The 22237-nt window shown below is 37.2% G+C and overlaps 1 protein-coding gene across 5 annotated transcripts in view; it reads left to right on the top strand.

Annotated features, from left to right (window-relative positions):
* Window positions 1-22237, top strand: part of LOC120777855 — a 223317-nt gene that overhangs the window by 173983 nt on the left and 27097 nt on the right. For all 5 annotated transcript variants that reach the window (XM_040109398.1, XM_040109416.1, XM_040109407.1 and 2 more), the window contains one exon: window positions 13961-14094. In XM_040109398.1, the coding sequence (XP_039965332.1) occupies window positions 13961-14094 (134 nt within the window). The remainder of the gene's footprint in view (window positions 1-13960; window positions 14095-22237) is intronic.

A 22237-nucleotide genomic window follows, 5' to 3' on the forward strand; every position in this document is an offset into this window, starting at 1 on the left:
GGGTTTGGCGAAAGTGCTTGAAATTGCCACTGCAAGGTGTGGCTTTCCGTATGTTCTAAGAGTTCGCTCACCTACGAGATTTCATGCCATAAGATTAAACTATTTCTTGAATGCCAATGTATGTTATTGTTGCCACGGTTATCTAGTCCCCGTTAGGATGGTAAGGTTCAAATAAGTTATCGCCGTGGTCACCCGACGTTAGGCCCAAGAAACGGGTCGAACCTTAGGGATACGGTTGTGCGATGTGTGGGGTTAGCTGGGCAGGCGACTGCTGGGATAATCTCTGCAAAAAACCACCAGCAGAAACTGTTTGGAGAGGAGGATTATGCTCCTTAACGAATCTTGGATGCCAATCGATGAAGTTGCTTAGAAGAATTCGCTTTTGAATTATATTTTTATACTTCCTTCGTCTCAGTTCTCATAACGCCAACCCATTAAGTGAACTATTTGGAACTGAAATCAATAGTTCTAGCATATTTGTGTTTGTGCTTAAGGCTTTTTGTTGATAAATGACGTTAAACACACTGTGCTCGAAGTTGTAACATATTTAAGAATTACTAAGAACCAGAAAGGGTTTTCAGTACGGGCATTACTATAAACCTTTGAAACAGTAGTGAAACTTGTAATTGCCCCAAAATATTTAGCATAAGCAATCTACAGGCAAAATTATCTATTTCTCTGTGGTTGGTTGGTTGAAAAAGGAGGCACAGAAGTACCAGACCGCAGGCGTCTGCACTAAGGCCATAAGTTGGCCCATTTTGTAGCCGAGTTGTAACCAAATTAAGTCTTATCCTGGTCTTATTGGTGAAAATACCTAATGTTTTTCATCTCAGCTGTTCAATGTGTTTCAAGTTGAAAACATTGGGAGCCGTGAAAGCCCGTATAGCCGGCTGCAGGCTTCGTATTCTGCATTGCGCTGAATTCACTTTTCCAATTTTCTGAAGATGGTATCTTAATTGTCACCCTGTGGTGGCCTTTATAACATTACTGAGTTCAGTTTTGCTTAAAAATAGAAACTTGTTGGTCTGCCCACCAACAGCAATACCGCAAAGTAACTTTGTGGTTGAAAATGTTCCAAGACCTGAGGTGTTCCTCCAGGATCCAATGCTGATGTCGCGGTATAGGCGCTACGAATAATTTTAATTGCCGCCTAGCTGTCCACTAGAAGATTTATGGACTTGCTGATATCTCTTTCTGAAAGACTAAATTTTAGACATTTAGTTTGAAGCTGCCTTCGTGGTATTACAGAAGAAACCCACTGCTGTTCCTACTTCCCTCTTTGATTCGGTGTGAATATTTTCTTTTATTAAATATTATATAATATATTGGTCAATCTGGCTATTGAGTTCTTGATTTGATTGTATTTTCACTGAAGATGTTAGAAGTTTTTGGTTGGATCATACTTATATGTAGTGCTGGTTAGATTTCGTCCTATCTAACATTGAAATTTTAACCTCTCGTAGCAAGCACAAATGAAATCAATAAAAAAGACCACCTATTCACATTAGCTTTAGACCTTCAAGTCATTCGCTATCAAGCTGAGCACATCTGTAATAATGGCTAATGATTATGCCTCGACTTGAAGACTATGTAAAAATTGTTGTAATGAGATCGAAGGGAATCAGAACTCGCTGGAGAAGTCTCGATTTTGTTAAACTAGCTAAATAAGTTATGACAGATATATGATTTGTGGATTTCTACAGGTAACGTGATTAAAAGAACATCTAATCTATTTAAATAGGATTTTTTTCATTTAGATACTTTGTAATGATACACTATGAGGCACATAGAAATATTTGTGAACTTAAATTAACTTCATGTACTCATACTTTACTTTAAATATAACCTTAACAGGTTGAGATATTTCTTCAAAAATAAATCTTTGAGCGCAAGTAGCGACGCATGAAGGCGACTTAAGTGGAGCTCATGCCAAATAAAGCTTTAGATTGATCCACAAGTACGCTACTGAAACGCTAACATGTAGAGAAATGTATTTAAATACAAAATGTACATATGTATATTTTGATATCAAAGCGTCACTACATGTGTGTGTGAGTGCGTGAGTGCAGATTGAGTATGCCAAAGCGTGCACGAATAAATCCCCAAAGCAGGACATGCATTTGAGAGATAGACAGACAGTTAGATTTACAGACAGTCAAATGGCTAGAGAGCTAAGCAGACTGACAGATAAACGGCACACATGTATGCATATACATATGTACATGTATATGTATGTGTGTATATACAAAAGGCAGTCAACGGAAGCCACGGTGGGGTGTGCAGTGAAAGATAAAGCGGCAAATATTTCGACAGACAAGCTTAGAGACTAATAAGACGGCGTCAAATACAGACACATGCCAGCGCAAATACACACATACATAGGTAAGTGCACATGTGTCATTGGGCTGTGTGTATGTGTGAGTGTACAGACCGTCTTTACATATGCGAAATTTAGATGTGCGTAGTCAAATGCTTAAGTTGCTAAATAAACGTCTATTTACGCATGCAACAATATAACCAAAATAACGCGCGTTGTTGTAACAAAAGCACAAGCCAACAACAACAACAATAAGCTGGCTTGTTAAGAAAAAATTGTAACCACTAAAGTGGAATTTAGCTGTCAGAGCACATTTGTCCATACTTAATGTGAAACGGAAATAAAGATTAACTGTGACTGCCAACCGCGCCGCCAACGCAAGCGTTGCCAACCACAATTCGGTACAGATTGTTTGCGAAATGAAACAAAAACACTGGCGGCAGCGCCTGTTTTTTCCATGATTTGCTCTTTTATTGAGCGCAACCAACACTAACTGTCACCAATTTCTAGGTGTATGTATGGAAATGTGTTGTGACTCCAGCTAATGCCAACAACAACAATTGTTGTGGTAAAAGTATCAACAAATCAACGACAAAATCAGCGGAAGCAACATCGACGTAGTGACAGCATTCTGGATCAGTTCGCTGAACAAACAAATAATATTTCTTACTTTCATTTCTGTGTCTGTGTGTGTATATGCGTTGGCCTAGTAACCTGCGCTCAAGTGCCAGCAATTGTTGCTGTCACTGTCAATATTTTGCTGCGTAGTTCAGCGTTGTCATAGATATACGAATATACATTGACGGCGTCTTGTTCACCGCACATCGTTGCTATAGTGGCTTGAGTGGTAGGGATAATTTGCTCTTCAAGCTGGTGTATGTGTGTGTGTGTAGAAAGCTGGTAATACGAATTTTTCGCTTCAAATTAGCTGATTTAGCGGTAGTGGTTATGTTGCTCAACTGTAGCTTCTATGCGGTGAATGTCGCTTTCCACGTCCAAGAAAGCTTGTAAATTTGAAGTTTTGTGGCCAATATTTATCTGATTTGAGGTTATGTTCAGGTTTTTATAAAAAAATTTTTGATATTACGTCATATCATTTCGTGTTAGGGTTTTACATCATGTTACTTTATGCTTTGCTTTGTTATGTTATGTTATGTTATGTTATGATGTTATGTTATGTTATGTTATGTTATGTTATGTTATGTTATGTTATGTTATGTTATGTTATGTTATGTTATGTTATGTTATGTTATGTTATGTTATGTTATGTTATGTTATGTTATGTTATGTTATGTTATGTTATGTTATGTTAAGTTTTGTTATGTTTATGGGACTAAAAATTTTCAAGGAGGCAGACACCAAATATGTAGATACCAGACCAGTGCATATACATATCTGATTTTTTACCGAACATATCGGTCCGTCAGTTAGCTCTAAAATTGAAATTCGTGGAAAATATTTTTGTGAGAACAGTATGCCCTTGTACCGAAAATGGGTAAAATCGGATCAATAGTTCCCATAGTCTGCATATACCTTCTATAAATATTTTCCAACTCCCGGTTGACTTTATACCCGAACTTAAATCTTCCTCAGTTTTTCAATTTTACATTTTTCTAAAGAATTACCCCAATATGTACTTACTGTTACTTTGGTTTCCATCCCGAACCAACTACCTTTCGTAAGGTGAGCGGTACCCCAGCTCAGGCTTCATTTGCCGCTTGCCGCTTGATTTAATCCGCAATTGTCGTTGGCGTCATTACCGGCGTCGTGGATGTTGCTGGCGTCAGCCGAGCGTAACCCACTTCAATACCCCTTCACTCAGGCGCAGCCAATCACTGCGCGGTGAATTGCTTACAAAAAATCCATAAGCTGCAGCAATATTAGTAGTGCCGGCGTCATGCTCGTCTGCGGAATTGTTTACGACTAAACCGAAAAATTCACTTGTGCGAATTACATTTTTTGTCCTCCACACTTTTATGCTCTTGTCCTACTTAACGGAAGTAAACATACACACATATATATATATATACATAGTATATTTGCTTTCTTTAAAAGCATTCGTGCATAAATTTTTTGTACGCAAATACAGGCATGCTCTCTTACACCAAGAGTTGCCACAATTTTTGAACTTTTCGTGTTGCTCTTAGCAATTTGTAAGTGTATTTGTAATACTTGTACCTCGCTAATATTACCTAAATTTCATCCCCTCTGTGTACTAAGCAATAACATTGAAATGCAAGAAACAAAATTTGCACAACAATAGCAACAACAAGTTTACAAGTGTTTTAAACAACTGTAGCCCCTTTCCATCGCTCGGCGTTAGTTGCATTTCCCTTTTTTAATTTTAGTCTCCATTGTTTGTTTGTTTGCTCTCATTTTGTTGCTGTGCAAGCAAACTCTTAAAGAATCATTCACTCATTCGAATGGGTTCAAAGGCACTTTAACCTCATTTCCGGCGCACTAGTGCTTTATAAGCAGCAAATAGATTGGCGCACTCTTCTATACATATCTACTTACACATTAACATACACATATACAGATACTGAGATTACGTGTACCTAGTTAAACGAGCGCTTGGCTTTATTGAGGGGTTATGCTTGATAAATCATTGGCGAGGATATAATGAGAAGTAGCAGCGGTGCGACGTGGTTGCCACATCCACGCATAGGCAATTTTAGGTTCAGTGCACTCTGCTGATTGACTCTTATTTGCAGTTTTATATTTTGCCTGTTTATTGTTTATTATTATTGTGGCAAAGAAGATATTTCAAAAAGAATTTGTCTTGAAATATGATAATATCAAAGCTTATACTCGTAGTTTAGTAGACTAATAGGAAAAGAGATTTATAAATATCAAGTTCAGCTACTAAACTGAGAAGAATTAAGTTTAGAGTTTTAGTCACATAATTTGCAAGATGTTAGTTACATATCGATTAAAAGTAAAAAGCAGCAGGAAGTAGAAGTTTCTTAAACACCATTGGGCTCTTTTTGAAGTCTAGAATTGAGTTCTGCTTCTCGTTAGGTATTTGAGCTCATAGTAGACAAAAGTGCTAGTGACTGATCCTGTCAAAAATAGTCCACTTCGACACATTCGGTTCAAGAGTTCAGGTTTAATTGCAGCTTTTGTTTACCAGATGTGTGATTGTGAGCAGGCGTCGGGCTTGAAACAAGCGACTTCCTGTATAAAGTTGTATATACTACTCGCCTTGCGAAGTTTTGCGCTGGGTTTGGGATCCGTTATGTAGAAACCACTTCCAATGAAAAATAATGGAGAGCCTCGGATGTAAAGCTCCAATTTTGATGACGACCATAGCTAACATACTAAGGACTATGATTTAAGGGCATGCACCTGGAATTTCCGGCCCTAAATTGGGAAGATGTCGATGCTCAGCTGGTTGATGTTTGTCGTAGAGAATATTTTTGCCACTTTGCAAAAATTGTGCTTGGCGACATTAACGTCAGAGTGGGCAAAGAAACTATCTTTGATGCAACAGTCGGAAAATTCTGCCTCCATGGCGAAACCTCTGCAAATGGGTTGAGGCTGGTCGCAGGAGCTCTATATATGGTTGCTTATGGTATTAGATTCCAGCACAAGAAAATTTATCAAGCTACTTGGTTGTGTCCGGATCGAGTTGGAATCCGGATGATGTCTGTCCGTTTGTCACCCTGTGCAGGCTGTAAATTGAAATATGTTAACGAAGTTTGATACATGTATTGCTTGGCATAAAATGGAGGACATCATATATAAAATTTTGCCTCTTCTGATGAGTTTATAACACAAATACTATCTTACTAAGGAGAAATATATTGAAAGACGTAATTCATATTACTTCTTAAAAAATACCTATCACTCTATTTGGCAAAAAAGCAGAAAAGTTATATTTGAGGTCATTTGGGTATATATTTTTAATAATAGATATTTTCAAATATTATTGTTTAAGAGATGAAATCTCAAAAGTTCATAAAAGTCTGTATCAGTTTTTTGGGTTTATTTCAAGAAAGATGAAACTGCATATTAATGTTTTTGTATAGAGAGAAGACAATCGTTTTTATACCCTGAACAGGGTATATTAAGTTTGTCACGAAGTTTGTAACACCCTATAAAGTATATATGTAAATCATCAGTATGTCGAGCTGAGTCGATTTAGCAATGTCCGTCTGTCTGTCTGTATATATTCGAACAGGTCCCTCAGTTTTTCTAAGGCAACAATGTAATCTCCGAAGAAATGGTGCAGATCGGTTAACTATAGCATATTACTGCCATACAAACTGAACGATCGGAATCAAGTTCTTGCATGGACAACTTTCACATTTGACAAGACATATTAACGAAATTTGGTATATGTTATTTTCTAAATTGATCAGATCGGTTAACTATAGCATATAGCTTCCATATAAACTGAACACATAGTTACTAACAGAAATGCTCCTGTGAAGGGTATTTAGCTTCGCTGCAACCGAAGTTAACGTTTTTTCTTGTTTTATTACTTATTCTCAAAAATAGGAACATTGTTATTAACCATTCCTTTGCTTTATTACTTTATATCTTTACCCAGAAAGTAAAATGCTTTCCTTTAATACTCGTAAGTTAATAAACTTTTGAATGCGAATGTATACCCATATACATACTTATATAATAAACAGATATTTATTTTTTTATTTTTTTGTAACAAACATATGTATGTGCTTATTGGTTCATGTGTCAACTCAACCATATTTAAGCCAAATCCTTGCAACATGTCATTCAAGTGTCGTTATTTATTCGTCTTCTGTCAGATTTGCCTCAGATACACACGCCTTCCAAGGACATTCGCACAAGTGCGTCCAATTTGGTTGTTTGTTTGTAAATGAGACATTGTAAACTCATTTCCTTTTGTTTGCCTATAGCTCGTTTGATTACATTCTTATTTGTTGACTATTGTCTTATGCGATTGACCATTTACTTTATTTACTTGTCTTTGGTTTATTCACCCAAATTAGGCAAGAACATTAGTGAAGTAAATGTTACGGATTTTTGCTTTTGTAGAAAGAAAGCTTATTAAGGAGAAATGCTTGGTTGGTTGTATTGAAAGAGAAAGGCTTTGGGAAGTGTTTTGTTACTTTTCTTTATAAGAAGTGAATATGCGATTTTAAGGAAGCATATTTTTCTAATACAATTTGGAGGCTCTTTTTTATGATTGATGTTATTTTTTTAGTTACACTTTACTCTGTTTTTGTTTTATTTCAATTTGCTACAAATAACACTGTCTGGGACATGCGATTAGCTATGAAACGCTGGGAGAGCCAACTTTGCTATAATTTTTCTTCAACTTTGAAAGTATAAATCCTTATAGGATCATATAAAGTTAAAATGATACGTGTTTTAGTTAAAACCTTAACTTAGAACTTGGAAGAAGGAAAAAAGCTGAAAATTTGATTTTTGGCAGGCACTTTTAAATAAAAAATCAAAATTTCAGTGAAAATTTCGTGACAATTTTGTTTTTCAAATACATATGTAGTTGTAATCGAAAAAAACCTTCATCCAAGTCTTTAAAAATAGTATCTCAAAAACCTGTGCAAAATTTCATGAAGATCGGTTGAGTAGTTCTTGAGAAGTCTTGCTAACCAACTTCATAAAACACATAGCTAGCGTTGAGAGCACCTGAGATCTGATGCTGTATCTCCGAAACTATTACTTGGATCAACTTGAAAATTTAAGACAATATTCTAGAGGTGTTGTAGAGATTAATAAGGCAATAAAAAAATCGACTTTTTGAAACTCGTGAACCCATGTAACCCCTTAATATTTTAATGAGTAGTGTTTCAGTTTGAAACAATATGAAACATAAAATAATCTTTCCAAAAAGTTATCACTTTCTTTCTTTATATCTTTCTTTCTATGGTTTTATGGTTACAATGCTTAATTTTCAGTATATGAAAGCTTGAATCTTACTAACTTTTCAATTTCGGAAATATTCGCAAGCTACTTTTCCTACTGAGTTACACTGACATAGAGAAACGAAATTTTTTGTTATTATTAACTAGAATGCCAAAGGCATTACCGACCCTTAAACCAGCCATAACAAGAATGCAGAAACTTCAAAGAAACCCGACTCCATTAAAAGAGCAATCAAAATGTTGGGTTCAAATTTTTTTCCAGAAGCTGTGATAAAATGAAGTAAGATGAAATTTTTAAAGTTAAGGTATAAAGTCATGTATTTTTACTTTAGGGTATATTATGAGGCAAAAAAAACAAAAATCGTAAATAAGAGCAATGAAAAAAAAAACAATATTATTTGAAGAGATTTGATTGTTACTTTCCCTATCAAGTCTCTTTTAGCCACCTCCGTTTTGTTGGTTTCTCATTTCGCGTCACTATGTACACAGCCTAAGTGTAGCGGCAGTTGATAGAAATTATTACATTAAGTTTGAAAGTAAAACTTAAAAAAAATGAAAAAAATATTTCACATTTTCATAAGATAAGCAGAAGTGACGATTCTTAATTAAGAATATATTTGATAAGAAAAGGTAAATTAGTGCCCACCAAACTAAGGCCATTAGAAAAAAATAAAAAAAAAAAAAATTATTAAAATTTCAACTCTTCTTTGCTTAATAAGTTTCAAAATTATGTCACTCGGTATGCGTAATCTGCCAACAAAATTCAAAAATTTAGCGCCATTACTTCAATTAATATTAGTGCACCGTTAGGCGGTACGCATGATTTGGCATATGCCACCGACCAAAATGTTTTAATCACTTTATGTCATTAGGTGATTTGCATGGCAAGAAAAGTCGAATAAGGAAATACGCTAAAAAAATAAATTGTAAGTTGAAAAAAAAAAAACAAAAACAACTTGACTTCCCGCCTCTTCGAACTTTGGCAGCAGGCCGTAGACCACAAGCCAAGAGCGTGGAAAGTGCCAACAAAAGCTGCTTGAAATTAAACTTGAAAGGTTGTCAGTGACCCTCATTAAAAAGGGCAGCACAAAAACAACAATTACACCAAAGCTAAAGCACCAAAAGAATATGCCAACAACAGAAAGCCAAAAAAAAAATAAAAAATAAAAAGCAAGAGATTATTTTCGTTCTGACTAAGCCGTCGGAGCAGCCAACGCCTGCAGAAAAGGTCAAAACGGCTTTCACTTTGATGCGCTGCTAAACGCCAAAACACGCCCATAAAGCACAACGCCGACACGCTCCCGACCTCTCGGCGAAACAATGAATTTGATTTTAATTTGCCCGACCGGCGCACGACCAAAGTTGTGGCAAATGATTTTTGACCTCGGGTCAGCTATGGAAATCCGCATGCTGCTCTGTGGATAGTGAGTTCACCAACACCCACAAGTGCAATGGCGCATACATACATGGTGGTGTTTGTGTGTGTGTGAGTTGAATCATTTTTCTTCTAGCATTTTGCAGCATTCAAGGCATAGTTGTTGTTGTAGTTGTAGTTTGCACTGTCAAAGTATTTGCCAACATTATGTTTATATACATACATAGCTGCACATGCCTCACACACGCACACATAAGCACTAGCTACATTTGTAGATGCGTGCGTAGGTGTGCACTTCTGCCGCCGCCTTTGGCATGGAAATTATATTCTTCATTAGTTACTTTGTTTGGTGACTTAATTAAAAAGTTTGCCGTAGATGCCTTATAAAAATATCACAGCAAAGTTGAAGATGTCGACTCGTGCAGCTCTACGACCGTCCACAGTTGGCGCGGAAGTCGGGTAAAGGGGAACTGTTTGGTTTTATTGGTCGGTTAGATGCTCGGAAAGTTCGTCAAAGTTATGTGAAGTTTTCTTTCCTCTTCCAGACGTCAACTCATAAAGCATAATAAAATGGTTAGCCTTTCAAATGCGAGGGGAGTGGTGACGCAAGCAGTGTCTGTGCAAGTGAAGAGTAATTCTTAAGTCTTATTTCGTATATTTAGCCACGGAAAGTTGTGTGGAAGTTGACGTTGCATATATGACGTGTGTGTGTATGATAAGTATGCAAAATTGAATAAGGAAACAGCGATTTTAACTAAAGTATGAGCATATGTTTATTAGAACGAGTATGTGTTTGAGATTCTTGGGGTCCAAATACTTTTTAAATAGCCTTGTAGCTAAATAATAGAGTTCACTAGCATATGTTTACTATAAACATGTACTTTTGAAATTAATTATTTCTAAAAATGTTTATATAATTAAGAGCAGTTAATTTGGTTGCTGCCCAGGACCACTAACACCTCCGACAACACCCTTTACTTTAATTATATTTCTAGCTTATTTCTATTTGACATTAAATGGGAAAAACTATTTCGAATTTCGAAGATATAAAGCGCTTAAGACCTGGTTACACTTGGAATCCATAATTGGCGGCAAACAGCAAAAGAGGAAACTTCTGGCGCGCTGTTGTAAGCTTGGCTAAGACCGCATAAGCGGTGTCTACTACAATAAAAAGAAGAACAAGAGCTTTTGATATGCTAACAAACTGTTTTGACTTCAATCAAACTAGTCCGATGCGTTACGAAAGTACATAGTAGAGGATTAAGTTTGCTTTTTTAATCGGCTGTGAAGGACTTATTTTAATGCTTTTTGAACTTGACGCTACAGAATTTCATGATAACTTCGTTTGCACCGAAACTGTAATACCCCTCACGAATAAAACGGATTCCTTTGTTCACTTGATCTGAAAAACTTCTTTGGAGATTTCATTACTTCCTTAAGCTAATCCATGCCAAATTTCGTAAAGATATCTCGTCAAATGAAAAACCTTTCCATATAAATCCTTCACTTCGATTGTTCAGTTTCTATGGCAGTTATACTCACAGGCTATAGGGGTCCGATATTAGTTATACCGACCAATGTACAGCTTTTTGGTGAGAAAAGGGAAGGTGAAAATTTTCAGATCGATATCTAAAAAACTGATAACATATGACTAAATAAACTCAACTCGTAGCGTAATCCATTTCGAGGAAGCTTCAAACTTAATGGGGAATGTTTATTAAGATACGAAAGAACTTCTTTGAGATTTACCATTTGAAGATTATCTCTTTCAAATACTAACCGCGGCTACGTCTCAGATGGTCCTTCCGTTCAGCCCAATTTTCGATGACTCCTTCGAGAATTTTGGCTGGTAACTGACGAATGACACGCATTATGATTTGCTCAAAAGCCTGAATCGAAGCGGGACTGTCCGCATAGACTTTAGATTTAACATATCCCCTCAGGAAGAAGTCTAACGGTGTGATATCACACGATATTGGGGCCAAATCGACCGGCCAAACGTGAAGTTATCTGTTCTTCTCTCAATAAATCCATTGATTGATGCGGTGTGGGAAGTGGTGCCGCCTTTTTGAAATTAAATGACGACGAGATCACGAGCTTCAATTTCAGGCATCAAATAGCCTGTTATCTTGGCGCGATAATGGTCGCCGTAGACGGACCTATGATTGCACTGACTCACAAGTTACACCAAAACTAAACTCTTCGTCCCAATTGGGGTAATTTTGCTTTTAAAACTTGTTCTCAAAAACGTCGAATCTTCTTGAAACTGGGTGTTACAAACATCGTAGCAGACTAAAATATTCCCTGTTCATGGCATAATGGAAAACTGGTAGAATTACTCCATGAGATTGGTGCAAAACATAAGAACAGCTCACAGAATCTTTAGGAGTCATTCAAGCACCCATTTTAAAACGTTTACCACAAAAGCAGCAATATGCTGAAAGATTGGAAAGATGACGGCATATGACCTAAAGCCAAGAGATGTTGAACGACGAGTTTTAAAGCAGCCGTATGCATCCAAATCAACGATAAAGCCGATTATCTATGACTTGAAAGTAATGCTCTATTTTTGTTGTTATCAGAAAGGCGTGCTGTATGATGAGCAGATAAAACCTGGTGTAGCAATCAATGGATGAACGCTACCAACGACAACTTATTTTGAAGTGAGCGATTGCCGAAAAACTCCCTGAATTGGCGACAAGATACGAAGCGAACATTTCTCATTGTGATAACACTCGACTTCAAAAGAAAGTATGCGCCTCGTTCAGAAAATAATTTACTTGTAAAATTTCCAGTACTGGCAATATTCTTTTTCTTCTTCCTCTTTATTGGCGTATTTAGCTTCTTTTAATTGGGGGTGTCTTTTACGTGGCATGTCCCAGCGCACAACCTGGGGAGGAATGTTTCGCCTTCTCACTTTTACTTGCCTCAACTTTCACAAATGGCTCCATCATCTTAGTAGTTAACGAGGGCAAGACAAAAAATCTCCTCTCAGCAAACACACAGTCACGGCTCTCCCAAATTGGCTCCCCCGTCGAGGCTTACAACCATCACTCCTGCCAAGAGGCGCTTCGACGGAGGAAGCAATTGAAGAGGAAAATCTCCAGTCCGTTGAAAAGGCGAGGTGGAGAAGGACTTATGTGCACTTAGAATCTCCAATTGGCGCCAAACAGCGCAAAGGAAGATCGACTGTGTCTACGCCAATAAAGAAAAGGAATTAACATAACACTTAAGAAAGCAGCAGCAACAATCTTTGATTATACCAGTTTATCTAATTTATACCAATTTTTTGTTTGATTTGTCACCCTTCAAGGCCTGATGGATCTAAGGTACCTTAAAGAACAGTCTCTAAATCGAAATACTATTAAAATTGTTTGCAATCTAGCACATAAGTTGAACATGCATAGCAGGTCTATACAGAGATATTTCAATAAGCTTAAAATAATTGAGGAAGGAATTTTGTTTGTATAAAAAAGTATATGATATTTAAGTGCTGTTTTGACTATAATAAATGGTATGCGGCTTAAGCGAATCAGAACTACGATATGTACTTGGGTGAACAAATATTAAGAAGATATTCTACGAAAGCAAATAGTAGTCGAAATTTACATCAGAGAATTTTGTATGCAATATGACATATCAGAGATTGACTTTGGGTTCTGGCATCCCCAATGATTTCTAATGAAAAGTTCTAAAGCGAAGTTAACGTTTTTTCTTGTTTCTCTTAAAATTAATTAATATATTCATTCATTTTACGCAATATGCATCTTTTCATATAATTTTTGACGGATTAAATAGTGAAATAGAAGGCAAAATAGTAGAAGCCAGTGCAAAGAACTATACCATCTCTCTCATCCCTTGTTTCCAAAAAGTTTCTTGAAGTATTTATGGGCGCAAAAGTAAGATTGCAACTTCTTATTAAATTAGAGCAAAAACTTCGAAACAGTTTTCACTCATGTGCGCGCACAAACTAAAATGTCTGAGTCTGAAAACTTATACTCATATCTGTACAAGAGACATACAAGTATGTAGGTATATGTTTATATATTTATTATATTATATGAGCGTATGTATCACCATATCTCCATACAAGTAAACCTAAAATTATTTGCTGTTTGCTATTTGCCTGCGCTGTGTGGATAATTTATGAAGGTTAAGTTTGTAAATTCTTACGTCTGACTTTTGGGTAACTTGTGTGACAATTAAACCATAAATTGAATTGTCTCTAAAAGGGTATCGAAATTTAATTAGCCACTACTTAGTATGCGTACTATGCCGTTGTCTTTCGTTTATCTTAATTTTCTTTATCTTTGTGTAATCGTGCTTAATGCGAGCTTCTACTAGCTTATTTATGTTTATAAATGTGTCTAACTTACCACATTTCTTTTGCAGAATTACCCGAGAAGCGGCCAACACTTTTCACTGAGCATACGCGCTACGAACCGGGCGATGTGTTGCGCGCCAATTGCAGTACGCCGCCGTCAAGGCCACGTGCTGAGCTAAAATTCACAATAAATAATATGGTGGTAAGTATGAATTGAATAGAAATTCACGGAAAATTAAAGAAAATGTAGCAAAGGAATTTCAAAAGAAGAACATTCATCAAATTGTGCAGCATTAAGCGCTCATTAAGAGTTTCGGCATTCCAAAATATCATCAAAAATTTTGAATGAAAATTTCATCTCTCAAAACCAAGAAATTTCTTTTTATCTTCGCCATTTTTACCTTTCCTTTGAGCATTCAAGAAGATTTTACGCAATTATCCAATTTTCAGAACAATGTTTGCCACTCAATGCTCACCCGTAACGTGTTTTGTGGGAAAAATAAAAAGAGAGAGGAAAAGTGAAGCAGCGTGCAAAATTCATTTAGGTAGTGCCTGAATTTTGAGTGTCTCGAAAATATGCCAGAATATCCTTTCGCAAGCAGATGCTGAAGCATTATCCCTACAGGTGAATAGCCAGCTCAAAACAGCGTACGAAAAGTTGCTTGTTTGGTGAGGCTGACTCTTGGCCATTGATATTGATGGCATTGTTTACCGTTCTGCTTTGTTCTGTGAAACAAAAACGTCTTTAGTCCGAGTATCTTTGTACTGGGAGATGCTTAAAATGTTTGGGTTACGTTTACACTGTGGGTGATTATCCAATTTGCTGTAATGAAGTAACGGTAACAGCATCAATTTTGGAACTGAAAGGTCAGTTTTGCAAAGGTAAAAGGTTTGGTTTCTCTTAATCAAGCAATGATAGTATCAGCACTTTAAAAATGAAAAGTTTCAGACAGCTTTGTACTGCCTTTTCTCATAGGAGGTGGGTAGTCGGTAGAAGATGCTCTTGGATTCATTAGTTGCCAATATGTTCATTGAAATCTTGATCCAATGTTGGTAGGGCTCCGCTCAATAGCAGTTTTATAATCTCTTAATACTTAGTTTTTTTTTCTTAAACATTAAATGCTTTAAAATATTAGCGTAAAGAAATCCTATGACAAGTACTTGTTCATTCTCAAAAGAACGAGTCTAAGTAACGCCTACTTCCAAACAAAATTTTTAATTATATTATCAATACTGTTGAAACCAGCATTGAAGACCTTTTTACTGCCAATACGTACATTTATATGAATGTGCAATCTGTTTACAGCTTTTTTATTCCCCTAAAGGTTCTATATATTGGCCACATTCTTTTACATGCTCCACTCACATAGAAACATGCATACGTGTGCATGAATAGCCACACATGCCTATAGCACAAGGACATTCCTTTCCATTATCATATCCGCACTTCCTGTTGTCTTACTGTCCACCACTCGTGTACCACAAATCAAAAGGAATTGTGTAAAAATCTCAGCAAATTAGAAAATTCCGCAGGAGCTTCAATAAGCCAAATAGAAATCGGCAGCTCCATTCAACATTTCACTCAACATTTCTGCACGTTTTTGTGTAGCGCCTACAAGTATGCCTTTTTCACATTGATGCCATTGTTGGCGCCATTTGACTTTGCTTGTCTTACTACATTGAGCAGCCTTCGTTTTGGCTTTGTGTCGACTCTCTCGTGTCCTTTGTCGCTGTTTCTTGAGGCCTCGATGGACACCTTTGTAATGAGTATCTTACACTGTTATGCGCCTAAAATGTCTACACACATCTAGGCTGGCGTGTGACAAAGGTTAACGTATAAGTATGTGTCGTTGAAGATTGTGCTCATAGCTGTGGACTTTGTTTGTAATCCTAACCATGGTCAGCCGTAACGTAAGTATCAAAGGACATGCCGCTAACAGCAATACGTCCCAAACGATTGTGCTGACAAGCAAACCAGAGTGGTTTACCTTACCAGTCAGACAAGTGCATGTTGAATGGCTGGTGTGCAGCGAGTTTTTGGGGCGTAAAATGCAGAAATGCATTTGCAGACAATGGCTTAAATGCGCTCGTGTGATCAACATTGTTAGCACGGAAAATTAAGGCACTGAATTGCGGTGAGCAATTTTCGCCTGGATGTAGGCAAAAATAAGTTTTAGGGTATAATTTATATTTTTCATTATCTGTGAGTATGTCATATGGAAAAATGACAATACTTAAGCTTATGGAAGCCTAAATTTGTTTATCTCTCATGACGGATAGTGAACTTAAATTGATCTTCTGTCGAATTTGCTCGATGATTAAGGATGGTTTTCTCAATGTCTGCTTATCAGCCACCTATCAATTGAGTTATGTTTAAAAACACATCCTTTGCCGAAAGAAGAACTATTGGTTAAGTCAACCAATGTAACTGGGACAAGTGTTTTGAGTAGATATTGAGAACACGGCACTAAGAGGTTAACTACAACTATTGACGATTCACTACATCATATTACATATATGAAGTTTAAAATTATGTTAAATATAAGCAATATATAACCCATATATAACCAATATATAACCCATGTATGACCAATATATAACCCATCGATAACCACTCTATAACCATTTTTTAACCAAAGTGGTGTCTATTTAATCGTTATTCCTTTGCCTGTAAGCAAAGTTTTTAAAACGAGGGAATAGCCTTGTTAATCAACAGAATGTCCCGAGACGTTAAGGCTGCTCATACTAATACCCCATTATTCCCCTAGATCCCTGATACGACGTTTAATCTAGATATAAGCAGTCCTAAAGCATAGGTTATTTTAAGCTTTACTCCCGTGCACCAATCGGAGGTGGAGACTGATTAGATTATTTATTGTAATCCACTCTTACTGAGCACAATAAGTTCTCTGAACATATAAAATTAATTTCTGGCTAAAAATCTTCCTATTATAACGGGTTACAACTAAAAATCTGCACTAATTTGAAGGGCCTGCAGTTTTGTTATATTTAGTTTTCAAATGCTAATATTACGCAATTAGCGAACTGATTGAATCATCTTTTTGACATGTAATTTGTAACAGCTTACAAAATCAATCAGTGTTTAAAATGGCTTCTAAGCAGCAACACCTCCGCGACCGCGTTGTACATTTTTATAAAAAACATGAAACCGCCGAAAAAAAATTTACGTGTGCGCATTTTATGGCGGAAGGCGTCTCCAGAAGGACGATATACTCAATATAAAGTACTCTAAAAATATATTGGAAAGGCAACCGGGTTCTGGAAGAAAACCGACTATGATGACCCCCCAAAACATTCGGAAGCTGAAGACAGTGTTCAACTATGAGGATTGCATAAGTCAAACCGAAGCCGCACGGAAATTCCAATGCTCACAGCCATATATCTGCAAAACGTTAAATAGACTTCACATTAAAGCCAGAAAAAGCAGCGTTGTCCAGGGTACACCGAAGAGCAGATAAGTCAAGTTAAATCACAATGTCGGTGGATGTGCAAGAATTTGAGTGGAAAATCAGCGGGCCGCAAATGCCGGGAAACGATGTTTATTACACAGACGATATGTCTATAACGCCTCCCGAGATAAAGTACAAATTTAAAAAAAAATTTGAGTCCAAAGTTATGCTATACATGGCAGTTTCTCCTAAGGGTATTTCCGAGCCATTCTTTAAGCCAAATGGACTGGCAATAAATCATGAGACGTACATCAATCAATGTTCGGACAAAATTTTGGTTTTTCATACATAAACACCATAAAAATGATGAAATCGTATTCTGGCCGGACAAAGCCTCTTCTCATTATGCAAATGCGACATTGGAGTTCTTGGTCAACAAAAACATCTATTTTGTGCCTAAAGAAAAGAATCCGACAAGCTTACCACAATGCCGACCGATTGAGGATTTTTTTGGAGAAATCAAAGCTTTATTGTACAAAAATGGTTGGAAGGCTCAAAATTTGAAGCAGCTGACACGTCGCATCCGGAAGTGCCTTAAGGAAGTTGATACTAACGGTGTACAACGTGCTTCCTCATGTATCCTGACTAAACTAAGACGGGTTGCTGACAATGGACCGTATTTTGAAGTTCATTAATTTTTTCTTTTTAAAATAATATAATTATACTACATAGAATAGCTTACCTTTTTGTTAATAGTATATTTTAAGTTACGCTGAAATAAAATTGGTGCAGATTATTAGTTATAACCCGATATTATCGGAAGAGCACAATAAACCGTAGGTCGCAGTACAAAAATATTATACTAAAAATATTTTTGAAGCAGAAAACTCTTTTTAAATAATATAAGATCACCGCTAAAAATTTATAAACAAACCTAACCTAAAATTATTTACTAACATAAAATATTTGACAACTCCGCAGCTTTTTCTTGCTCTATCTAAAATATTCTAAGTTTTGTCTACAATAAAGATTTTATTACTAACTTCGAGCAAAGAGCACCACTGTGCGTGTTAAAATTTTACGCCTAACTGTGAACGGCTAAGTGCAATAATAGTGGATACTCCTATGTGCAACAAATCCTTGACTCTCTCAGCAGAACATCACTGTATCTAACCATATTGCTGCTGCAGTGTGCGTGTGTGTATGTGTGAGATGCTGTGCACCTTCAAATAATGTCGCTTGTCGCTTTTCAACACAAATTGCATGTGAAAAGTGCGCGTCCAACACAGAGCTTTGCAACCACACACACACATACACACCTGCATATTTATGCATCCACGTAGATAGTCAAAGCTTAACAAATGCTGTGCTATCAAGATACCACAAAAGTCTCAGGACAATTGTCGCCCGTTTAGTGGACATGGAGCACATGCGATGCGGCAGGCAGGCAGGAGGAGGCGACCGACAGAGGGACCAAGGAACCACAGAGTGTTGCAAGTGGACACGTGAGTGGTGTCTCATTCATGTGTGCATGGCCGAAAATGTTAAATGTCGCCGAGACTCAAGGTTATGCATGAACATAGTCGGAAATCGTTGACTTCATGGCCAGCACGGCTTCCGTTTTGTCGACAAGGATATGTGTGGTGTAAAGAGATCGCCACATTTTTCATATCTGCCAAATTTTTTTTCCTTCACTCCAGAAATACACTTTTATATTTTTTCACTTTTATTACTTGCGGTTTGTCATGTTAACTTACAGTGTCGTGCATGCACTGCCATACACATATATCACTAGTGCCAACGTCTGCTTGTGTGAGTCTGTGTGTTGGTGACAGCGAAGGACACAATGCCACTCGTGCAAACTTTACGGCATCCGTTCTGAGCTGTGACTGAGGTAGAGCACAATATGTTTGTATGTAGCATAAATCGCATCCACAGCACTACAATTGCAGCGTATACACTTTTCTCAATTAAAAAAAAATATAAACCAAAATATGCTGGGGAAAGTGCTGAGCACCAATATGCGTATGAATTTTAATATTTTGCGCTGTACTACACTCATGAAAATGAAAACATTCCTACATTTGCGACACTTTCTTCGTCCATTGCATGAGTTCGGTTGGGACGTACAGGGCGTATGAGTGCTCTACTTTTACAATCAATTCAGGCTGGAAAAGGGTTTATGTGACTCATACAAGGATTTTCGTATGCAGGTGCAAATATAAGTGTGTGTGTTTGTGTGTCATTGCACTAGTTCATGTGCATATCTGCTTGGTCAAGTTTCATATTGTTATGACAAGCACCTGCGGGCAGCTGCGCTCAACAGCAAAAGGATATTTAAAATGAAATATAATATTTTTCACCAACCTAACAACAAACCTTGAAGGAAGTTTCGTGTGGCAAAATCGGTAAGAAAAAATGTTACTGCTTGATGAAAAGCGAAATAAAAGTTTAAGACTAGAGAATATACATTTTATAGTAGAGACAGAGAAAGTGTGTTACGAAAACGAAGTCTTTCATATTTATACCCTGAACGGGGTATATTAAGTTTGTCACGAAGTTTGTAACACCCAGAAGGAATCGTCGGAGACCCTATAAAGTATATATATAAATGATCAGTATGTCGAGCTGTGTCGATTTAGCCATGTCCGTCTGTTTGTCCGTCTGTCTGACTGTATATATACGAAGTAGTCCCTCAGTTTTTAAGATATCGTTTTGAAATTTTGCAAACGGCATTTTCTCTTCAAGAAGCTGCTCATTTGTCGGAACGGCCGATATCGGACTACTACAACATATAGCTGCCATACAAACTGAACGATCGGAATCAAATGCTTGTATGGAAAACTTTCACATTTGAGAAGATATATTAACGAAATTTAGTATATGTTATTTTCTAAGGCAACAATATAATCTCCGAAGAAATTGTTCAGATCGGTCAACTATAGCATATAGCTGCCATACAAACTGAACGATCGGAATCAAGTGCTTGTATGGACAACTTTCACATTTGACAAGATATATTCACGAAATTTGATATATGTTATTTTCTAAGGCAACAATATAATCTCCGAAGAAATTGTTCAGATCGGTCAACTATAGCATATAGCTGCCATACAAACTGAACGATCGGAATCAAGCTCTTGTATGGAAAACTTTCACATTTGACAAGATATATTCACGAAATTTGATATATGTTATTTTCTAAAGCAACAATGTAATTTCCGAAGAAATTGTTCAGATCGGTTAACTATAGCATATAGCTGCCATACAAACTGAACGATCGGAATCAAGTTCTTGTATGGACAACTTTCACATTTGACAATATATATTCACGAAATTTGATATATGTTATTTTCTAAAGCAACAATGCAATCTCCGAAGAAATTCATCAGATCGGTTAACTATAGCATATAGCTTCCATACAAACTGGACACATAGTTACTAACAGAAATGCACCTGTGAAGGGTATTTAGCTTCGGTGCAAACGAATTTAACGTTTTTTCTTGTTTTATTTAAATTTAATAGTGAAACGGTGTAGTAGTTGTCAATTATTTTGTGATCAAAGTTTTTATTGCAGTCTGATTGGTGCCTTTCTGAGTTATAAAAATTGATGAGATGAAATTTTTCAAGCAGAAGCTTTTAAGACGGGTGATAGACGGTGCAAGTCTTCAGCTTGGCATGTAAAACTGCACTGGAGAGCTGCGGTTCAAGGCCCGTGGGAGTGGATCAACTGAGGATTGGGCGTTGTATAAACCGGGACAAATCTGAGTTAAGGAAGTTAAAGATGACTTCATGGAAAAGCTTCTGCAAAAAAGTAGAGGGCTGCCATGAGTTCTCTAGATTCGGGCATATTCTCGCAAGGAACGCCATCTCTCCAATGTATCTTAAGAACGCAAATGGGAAGTGGGCTCTGTGTAGTGAGGATACACTTTGGATGCTCCTTGACGCTCACTTCCCGCGCAAAAACCTTCTCTAGGGGGATATCTTTCGGATGAACGGCACTTGACTTGGGCGAACAATTGTTCACGCCTTTCAAGTCCGCGGGACCGGATGATCATACCAGCGTAGCTGCAACAGGCTGTTAAGGTATCACGCAACCTTTCTATGTGAACTCCATAATACTGGCTTACTTTCATGCCGAAGGCTGCAGAAGCTTTCACGTTACGGCTAAGGATTTCACGTCCATCAGCCTCTTCTCCTTCTTAATTAACTTATGGGTGATGTAGGGCTTAGGGTCAAAGTTCCTGAGCACCGTTTACGAATTGACACATCAGTTCCTCAGCGTCGTAACAAATAGGACATTCGTAAATGGTCTCGCCATCAACCCAAATAAAACAGAGAGGGTTTTATTCACTAAAAGGTACAAGATCCCGGTGGCATTGCTTCCGAAAATGGGAGACATCCGCCTGCAATCGGCGGATACAGTGAAATATCAAGGGCTCATAGTGGATATGAAGCTTTCATGGAAGCCGAATATCGAAGAGAGAGCAAATAATACATCGATTGCCTTGTGTTGCTGTAGAGGAGCCATTCGCAAAAGGTGGGGTCTCTCACCCAAAGTGTTCCTCCAGCTGTATGACACCACAGTCAAGCCCGCTATGTTCTCAACCCAACATTTTGTTCTTGACTGTCTCGCGTTTGGGAGGTCAAGAGTTAAACATTTGGGAGCGCATACCATCAGACATCCCAATGAACTGCCGGGGATGGGAATTAAACGCCTGTGCAAATTTGTATTGGCTGCTAAGTATTTTGCTCACTTATAAGTTCGAGCACAGAAGTTCTTCTTTTCTGTGACCTCACAAAGGGCTACTTATAGTGGTTCACGTGCGATCTTTGATCCGCCGTCTAACTTATTCTTTGTATTTCATAAAATATTTCCTTAAGCTCTAGTTACAACAAATTTATATATTACAACATTCAGATTTTTCGTACCGA

The sequence above is a fragment of the Bactrocera tryoni genome, chromosome 1 (assembly GCF_016617805.1).
Source record: "Bactrocera tryoni isolate S06 chromosome 1, CSIRO_BtryS06_freeze2, whole genome shotgun sequence".
NCBI classification, from domain to species: domain Eukaryota; kingdom Metazoa; phylum Arthropoda; class Insecta; order Diptera; family Tephritidae; genus Bactrocera; species Bactrocera tryoni.